Genomic DNA, 9,688 nt, shown 5'->3' with positions numbered 1-9,688 from the left:
AAAATGTACTTTTTGACAGCCTTTTTTTATGAGTGTATTAATTGTGAGAAAATGTATGAGTATTATTAAATATGTATCCGAATATCAAAGTCCTTTTAAAATTTAGCTAAATGGCTCCACAGTACATTATCGCAATTTTGTGCCACTCTCACATTGAAACTCGTGTGAATCAAAGGCAAAGTTTCAACATCCCATCGCTGTTATGACTGAAAACAGCGAATATTCCCAAAACTGTTCATTCAATCCGAGCACAAGCTCGATCTGTGAACCGCACGAGTCCAGGGGTCTGGCTCTAGAACAAGATTCTATTGTTGCATTGTTCACACATTCCTGAAAGGCCATGTTTATACAGATGCGAGTCCACTGCCTATCTGAGGAGCCGCTCTCTGGCCGAGACCCTCCGTTGATCAAAGCTTTTAATGCAAGAGCAGAGGCACTTGCTTGAGTCGGTGGGGACTCGGAGCACAAATCTCCATCTGTTGGCCGTATGGACCTTCTCAGTTACCTCCGGGACGAGAACGCTCCGAACTGCCATCCCTCTAACATTCAGTTTACTCAGCTGGCTCCCAATCCTGTTACCTCCCCTTTGTTTTTCCCCCAGAACATGTGTTAAGTTAATGCTCTGTAACAAATTTCAAAGGCCCAGTTTAGGGGGGGGTCAACAACAGGTAATAGACCGATATATTGACGTACTGATCTAAAATGTGAGAGCGAGACGGACGCAAAACCGATATCCGTTTTTTTGGTTACGTGAAGAGCGAAGACATATAAACACAACCTCACACATTTTATGAGGGTGTGCCGTTGAATCCAGCTTGCTTATTTCACACTAAAACAACCTCAGGCTTGCTTTGATCACACTGGGTCAGCCGGTGAACTCACATTTCGGTTACTCGGTTCAGGCCATATGCTGTAAGATGGGTGGTTACAGTGAGGCTCTGGTTTTGTTTCGTAATTGGATTAAGGCCACACACCTCTGCTCCTGTTACCGGCACCAATCAATGTGGAAATGAGTTGTCAACACATCACTATTTACTCAGCACTCATTTATTTTTCTATGGGATGCCAAAGGCTGCACCTACACTAAAAGGCACCAGATGAGGGGGGATCGGCGGCTTTGAACATTTAAAATGATCTGTCCTGTCCTGTTGACTTTGTTCGGAAATGTCACAGTCCTTCCACACACACAAAGAATATTAGAACAGGAAACAACAACAACCCTAATTTATCTCTTTCATGCATTGTCGACGCAGTTAATATAAAATTCAAACGTGGGTCGAAGACGTATATTTAATGCAGTGGTTTGAAAGCAAATAATATGAACAATTAACTTGATGGCGACAGGCACAGTAGGATATTTAGGGGCACGCATTTAGCATTTGAAAACAAGGTTCATCATTACAAACGGGGAGGATGAATACAAGCAAAAACCCATTAGGATTGGATCCCAAAAAGAAGTTCATTAAAAAGGTTTTGGCATATAGAGCCCCACCTTTGATTTATGCCAAGAAAACCCTCTAAAATTGCTTTCCATTGCTTCCAGGTATCCAAAGGCATTTGCACAGTTGCTCTTAATTGAAAAAGTTATAGTAGCACATTACACTTCATGGTTTTATAACCAGTACTATAAAGCCTTGGCAGGCCTCGAAAGGGGAAGCTGCCCATTAACTTATAGGGTCCAGGCCCGGGAAGTGTAATTGACAAGCTCTAGGCTACTTTCATCACTTGTCGAGTTCATAGCGTCAATCCATGTTTCCTCTGGGATGCTATTGCATCTTTGACATGAGGGTGTTTGTGACATATCCCAGCCTGCTTCCAAGCCAGTGGCTCTCGGCTCTCCATAAAACACGCGCACACACACACACACACACACACACACACACACACACACACTCTGCTCACGGGCCTCGGAATTGGGTCCAGCCCGTGCAGTTAGCCATGTGTTCAAATTTCCTTCCAAGCCAACTCAGTTTGCTTTGTGGCTTTTGTGGAAGGAGGGGAAAAAAAACACTCACATCAGCTCACTCAGTTATTAAACAAATGGAAAGCTGATGATAATCCAGGTTCTCTATACATGCGCTGGGGCAAACTAATTTAACTGTGAATGTGTGAGAAACACGTTCCTCTAGACAAGCTGAACAAATGGATTTGTCTTCGAGGGATAACAAACATGAACTGCTGGTTTAATTAACAGAGTTAAACACATCCTCCTGGACGACCTCAGGCACCGAAACTGTCATTGGACGCACTGCGTATTCACATACTAACTGCAAATATGACAAACCCTGGCGTGACAGTCACAGTTCACACTGTACATTAGCTGGCCCATCAGTAGAGCGCCTCTGGAAATTCATCTGCTATGAATTACAGCCACCTGGCACCATGTCCTGATGACCAATGCCCAATATGGACAGATTACTGGGACCTTAAAACCATGCCTTCTTTGTAATTGACATTTAAACTGTTTGAAGTCCCTCATTAAAGACTCTCAAGAGGAATTAGACACAGATGTACCATGTAGAAGTACAGTACTAATTTGCTTTAGTGATTTTGACTGGTTGTTCGAAATACTTCTGGAAAAGACAACCTTATCGTATAATTTCTGAATTCTTGAGCACACAAAATGTTTGTCATTTATTCATGTCTGACAGATCAAATGTTTAAAATGGGACACACTATCAAAATAAAATTTAAGCATGGTCTTATATATAGTATATCATGAACCAAACCAATTATTACAGGGTTGCCACTCTAAGCCAAATGTCAAATTCCCTGACTTTCACTGACTAATAAGCTGAATTTCTCCATGCTTTATTAGCTGGGCGATATGGAAAAATCATGTATCACGATATGGATTATTTTATATCACGATAACGATATATATCACGATATACCAAAATAAAGTACGTTTTCAGTTATTCTCTGAAAAGTTTGACAAAAATATCATTGCATAATTTTTTTGCAACTTTATTTTTATTCGTTATTTGAAGTGACATTTAACTGAACTGTCACAAATGAGAAAAATACATTTTAGTGCAGCAATATAAATGTATCAAATGGCAACAGATGTGGTGGAGGTAGAGCTACAGTAGCCTTCACATTTTTTATCCACATCATAGTTAAATAGTATTATCAAATAAAGTGCACAGCCATTTCAAGTTTCTGAGCAGAAAAGCACTCAATTATAAAAAAAATAAACAAAACATTTTTCAACCTTGTAGTGCAAAGTTTGCAAACCAAAATAAAGTATCACGCCTGTTTCACACATACTCCGTCTGCAGTGCGTATGCAGTCCGTGTGCCTTACGTATGCGGTGCAGAGGCAGCACGGACTCGTTTTGCTTCCACACAGAACGCGTTTGCAGTCCGTTCCTGATCCGCGGGTGTTTACCACAAACACACCATTTATCCGTTATTTTAATTTCAAATCCAAACGTGCTTTTTCAGCATTGGGATACTCTTTTATCACAGTACACTAATACAATAATACTAGACATATTCACGTTTAAACTCAACGTATTATAAACAACGTAGGCTATTATTTAATGCACTTGACTTCTAGATTTGTTTATTAGATTGGTCAAGCAAGTTGCAACACATTTAAACCCAGCACATGTAGGCTATAGCTTCCTTTTCATATTGAAATTGGGCTATCACAAATATTTTAAATTAAAACTTACCACAGACAAGCAGTCGGCTCTCTGTGCCTTTCTTTCGTATTAAATCTTTATTAAAAACCATATTTTAAAGAACTTTTCTACCTGGACAAGTGCATCTATTATGTTGCCTTGTTTATTTAAAACTGCACTATTTTAAACCTAGCCAAAAAGCCACGTGTTGACTGTGAAGCACAGTAGACTGCATTTATGGTACATTTCCGTGTCAATCCATGGTCATTTTTACAGCGAACAATGCGCTGTCACTTTAATTCAGCGCATGCAGCGCAGCAAAAACAGACTCTGTGCCGAAAGGATCGCTCCACTGCTGCAAACGCACCGCTTCTGGAACGCACTACCGGACAGCAACCGCGTGCAGTGTGAACGATCTGATCCGTTAACATGGGTGCGGAAAAAAATACGCAACGCATACGCACTGCAGACGAAGTATGTGTGAAGCGTCGGGCGCGGAAACAGTCTTTTGGAAGAGTTTGCACATGACTGTCTTCTGGTCCGTGTCGGAGCTCTTGAAGCCAAAATGCAACAAAATCACTGACGTATCCCCACGTGTCGGTAAAAGTACTTCTTGTCTGCTGCCTGCGTAGCAGTTTCAGTTTGTTGCGACTCGATCCGGGCATTCATCTTCAACCTCTTGCGTCTCCATCTTTAGGCACTCACGAGTTAAAGCATGTCGCAACAACGTAAAGCGTCACGTCGCACAAGACGGAGTTTCTTTGTCAAAAAGTTCGTTTTATTCTTGATTATCACTTATAGGGTAGAGTATGCATTGCACAGCAACAAGACACTATCATACATTTGTCATAGCCTATTTAATACAATATTTTCTTTAGTAATTGATAAAATTAGGTTAGAGACGATAGAAACGATAGAAGAGAAATAGGACGATAGACACTTTTCTATCGTCCCCACGATATATATCGTCATATCGCCCAGCACTAAGCTTTATCATGGACATTTTAGTGCAAAACACACACACAGTACACATTATTATTTATTTTCTTTGTTTTTACCTGTTAAATGCTTAAAAAAGATACAAATCTTTTTATTTCTTCACATTTAGTTTTTGCTTTTCTATAGTCTACTTTAACACCCAGTATTTAAATCGGTCATTTTGTAGCCAAAGCTCTTGAAATTTACATTTTCCTGGTGTGTTTGCCTTAGTTAACAGGTACTACCTGCTGACTGCATTTCTTGACAGCGAAAAATAGCCTGTTATTATTTCTTTATTTATTTTTAATTTTCAGAGATTGGTCTAGTCAAAATTGGGAGTTTACTCACGAGTTGAAAGTAGTATTATAAAGTATTAAAAATGCATTAATCCATAATAATTCTAAAATAATAGCCAAAAATACATGTTGCCCACTCTTAGAAAACTTTAGAATTAACCACTGACAATTCCAAGAATTTTGTAAATAGAATAGATATAAATGAATATAAAAATCAAAGAATAATTCTGCATTATATTAAGAATCATTTTTAGCTCAAAACAAAATTTAATTTGCTTTGGATTATATTTGAATCATCCATTCTGCAATAATAAAAAAAGAGACACTGCCCGCTCTTAATAAACTTCAGCATTAACCACAGACAATCCCAAGAATTCTCTAATAGATATAAATGAATAAAAATAGATTAATTTAATTTAGCATTATATTAATCCAATATAAATATATATGTATAGTCTATATAAAGAAAGATCTGTGAAAAATAACATATATATATCTTTATACATATAGACATACCGTTCAAAGGTTTGGGGTCAGTACGATTTTTTTTAATGTTTTTGAAAATCTCTCGCGCTCACCAAGATTGTATTAATTTGATAAAAAATAAAATAAAACATTGATATTGCGAAATATTATTACAATAGAATGTTTTATTTTAATACATTTTTGTTATTTATTCCTCTACTTTATTCATTATAAAATTTAGTGATGAAATTGTGATGGCTAAGCTGTATTTACAGCAGCCATTAGCCTACTTCAGTCTTCAGCTAATAATAAACATTTCCTATTATCATCAGTATTAAAAACATGATCTGCTGCTCAATATTTATGCGGAAACCATGATAAATTGTCATTTTCAGCACTCATTTCAAAAAAACATTTATTTGAAACGAAAATATTTCAAAGTATGTGTTTTTTTTTATGCATCCTTGCTCAATAGAAAATATGAATTTCTTAAAAACGTACTGACCCCAAACCTACTACTTACTAAGTAATGGCTACATGTGCCATTTATTTTTATTTTCTTCTTGAAAGACTTAAATGAGATACTACAATGATTTTTTTTTTCGGCTAGCAAACAACCGATAGGTGTATCAGCACGCCAAACGCTCCTGGTCACCTTACTGTCTCTTTCTTCTTTTATACAGCATAATTTTACCTCAAAACAATATTTTATTTGCTTTGGATACTGTTCGAAACATCAATACTGTTTTTGACTAGGCAACAGGACTAAGGTTTGATCAATAGTTTTGGACATCAAACTTAAGCTCTTTCATTCCATATTTTGACATTTCCGTTAAAACATATCACCAAACGAGATACACGGAGGATAAACCTCGGCTACGCAAGCGTTTTGTCACACAGAAACTTAAAGAAACAGACAAACAAACAGTTATCCGTGTAAAAGAAAGCATATAAACATGTCAATGTCACCCTCCTAATAACATAAGAGTTGTATCATATTCTCCCTTAATTCTCTCCGCTTACTTTTATAGGACGTCCTTTACTACGAATGCACTTTAAAAACGCTCAGTGTCATTAACACATAATGTATAATGTAAAGAAAACAGAAATCTCTAGTAGGTTTCAAACTTACAACACAGACTCTCTTCTGTAAGCAAGTCCTATGCGCAGCGCCATGTCTTCAGCTTTCTCACATGAGATGTTCCTATTGGCTGCCAGCGTCGCTATGTGTAAAAATAAAGACGCTTGATTGGTCCGAGAAAAAAAAATAGGTGCCCAGGAAGAATTGCCCCTTTCTGATTTAAAGTCGCAGACAATTGCATGTTCTTGCATGTTATGGACTAATGCTGCCTTCATGTGATATGGGAAAGATGATGCTTTCCACTTGTGAAGTGGAAATTACCAGTGTGTCGTATTCAGGTGCTTTTGTTGTCGTAGTGAAGAGAAACATGGCGAACTCGGAATTTGTCCTCACATGCTACTTTGGTAAAAGTTTTAAAACGGTTATAAACTCCCTAATGCATCTGCTACAGGATGCATCAAAACGCAAACGGTAAATTATAGGCTGTATCTTATTGATCATGAATAGTAGAGTTGTTTTAAAGACAATACTTACTAATGGTTATTTTAGCTAGCCTATATATACGTTTTTATATAAGCCTATATATAGTATATATATTTTATATAGCCTATATAAGTTTTTTTACTTTTAACATCATGCAATGTTTACCATTCATTATGGTTTCATTACTGTCCGCCATGTTGAAAGGTCAAAGTTTATCCCATCTCGGCAACTCGGGTATCATAAAATTTTTCGAGCTTTCCAGTGGAAATTACAACGTGAGTGGGTGTTCATGTGCAATTTCGATGTCGGATTTTGGTATTTACCATAATTACGATAGCACATGAAGGCAGCATAAGACATAACGATAGTAGTAGTAGTAGTAGTAAAAATATCAAACTACTACTGATACATCGTTCCTCAGCTGTTTCTATTTTATTTTCATCTTTTTAGGTGAACTATATTATCATGCCATGTTTGGAGGCCATGTTCAGAAAATACTAACACATGACTTATACTATTTCTACAGTATATATTATATATTGTGCACATTTTTGACATAAAATACCTGCATGACACACTACATTTGGCAGAAATGTGGAGCATGCTGCTTTGCAACGATTTGTATTGTGAAAAGTGCTATACAAATAAACTTGTATACAACCAAACTAGAACACACTTTGTAGAATTTTACCCCACAATGCAATGCACTAAACTAGACCTTCCATTACAATGTGGCACATGAAGTAAAATCAACCTGAATTTTAACATACTTTTTACTCATTATTTAAACTCACTGAGTTACAACATTTTATTCACATAAAATTGGATTTTAAGGGGGGACGCTGTTTTTTCCATCTACCTATCATTTTATAGATTTGGGGCTTTTTGGTGTTTTTCAGACTCGTGGTAAGAAAACATCCAAAAAACACTGTTAAGTGTTTCTTTTATAGCAATGACAATGCCTATTTTTAAGGGCCATTTTCTCAAAATGAGTTTTTTCTCCTACACTGAGCCATAAATCTCCACTTCAGTAGCACTTATACACACCAAACTTTACATTTTTATTCCTGTCCATATCCTGAAGGTTTTTACAGAGGGATTTGTTCATATATAATTTGCTTGATTTTATACATTTTATTCCTTAAAAAATTGTAAGAAATATAGTGTTTCTTGTCTGTTCTAAGTTTTTTCTAAATTATGTTGTGACGAAATGAGATTCCCCAAACTCCCTCTATAAAAACTTTTGACTCTAATATGTAAAAAAAAAAATTAAACAAGAATTTTGAAACTCACTTCATCCAGTGTTTAGATTTTGTACTAGAAATCTATGCAAATTAGCACATATTTCCTCATTTGCATATTTAAACCTTTTAGAAAACTTGTAATACAAAAAATGTTTGCATTTATCAAAGTAATCAATCAACTTGGTAAGCAAGGTATAACTATTAGTTCATTTTTGTTACCCTATTCTCCTGCAGTGTTTCGCCTTAATGCAAAATTTGTATTTTTATTCCTATAATAGAATGCCACTCAATGAATTATAATGAGTTCACATGAGAACAATATAAGTAACTACTATTTGAAATATTTACAGTTACATAATACATATTATTCCACACATTTAATAACTTTTAAAGAAAAAAAAGGCAGCCGCTAGTGTACACTATACTCCGTTCCGAGCATAGCCTCAGTTTGGTGATGATCCTGGCTGTCATGTCTGTGCGCTGACGTGCACGACACCATCACTGGAGCGCACTCCAGGAACCGGCGCACAGCGGTGGTGAATTACTACTACTACCATCAGCCAGGTCCATGCGTGGCAAACAAATGACACGCAATATTTGCCATGATTAAGTCAGCAGGGGACTCTGAGGAAATGTCAGGTTTCAAAAACCCTTTCTCTGGCTACGTGATGGTTGTGCACAGCATTGCTTGAAGGAGAAGAACTCTGTAAGAGCCAAAAAAAATACCAAAATACAACAACAACAACTATGGCACATTATTTTGCATTGTAATGTAAAATAAGTGAGCAAACCATGTCACGCTATATTACTTCCTACATTGTTTTGGAGTATTAAGACTATATTTGGACAACTTAGTCCATGAAAAATCTATCTTAAAACATTAAGTACTAACATGAGGTATGAAACAAATTGCATATCCAAGACAGAACAGAACAGCAATCTATGTTTTAATACACAATAAATATCATATAACTAAAACTACATGGTCTGCAACAATAATATCACAACATAACAGGTGTAGAATGGGAACTCACATTCAACATATTGCATATAGTTTGAAATTCCATTCATGGGTTACTTGGAAACTCCCTTTTTCTTGCTCAATGCCTTTCATCAACCGCAATTGTCGTCTGTTAATCCAGTTTTGATAGCATTTGGCACACTTTCTTTGGATCACAGCAAGCTCCACGACTTCTATTCTGGTCTCCCCTAGGAACCACAGAGCCCCCGAAAGAAGCCAGAGTTCGGTTGTCCAGAAAAGGGGGCCTGTGTGCCGTCTGATGAAAGTCGCCCAGATATGCACTTAATCATAATCGGACCATTTCACTCTCTATAGCAAAACTGATAGGGTACGAGCATTATTTGATGGCAGTGTAAATCATGGAAAGTGTATAATGGCTATTGAAAGCTGAATGTTATCATTTGATGTAAGAATATATAGAATACATATAGCAGCTCTTGACCGCCTTTGTTCTCTTTGGTCTACCGTGGTACAAATGGACAATGAATCAGC

At 36.8% G+C, this 9,688-nt stretch overlaps 1 protein-coding gene across 1 annotated transcript in view; it reads right to left on the bottom strand.

Moving 5' to 3' along the window:
• clybl (citrate lyase beta like) overlaps positions 1-6,601 on the bottom strand; it is a 104,592-nt gene extending 97,991 nt beyond the window's left edge. The window contains exon 1 of the mRNA XM_073846095.1: positions 6,500-6,601. Within this exon, the coding sequence (XP_073702196.1) occupies positions 6,500-6,543 (44 nt within the window). The 5' untranslated portion in view covers positions 6,544-6,601. The remainder of the gene's footprint in view (positions 1-6,499) is intronic.
• Positions 6,602-9,688: the final 3,087 nt, after the last annotated feature.

The sequence above is a fragment of the Garra rufa genome, chromosome 8, assembly GCF_049309525.1.
Source record: "Garra rufa chromosome 8, GarRuf1.0, whole genome shotgun sequence".
NCBI lineage: Eukaryota > Metazoa > Chordata > Actinopteri > Cypriniformes > Cyprinidae > Garra > Garra rufa.
The sequence above is the reverse complement of the archived record's forward strand: the minus strand, read 5'-3'. Positions and strand labels throughout refer to the sequence as shown.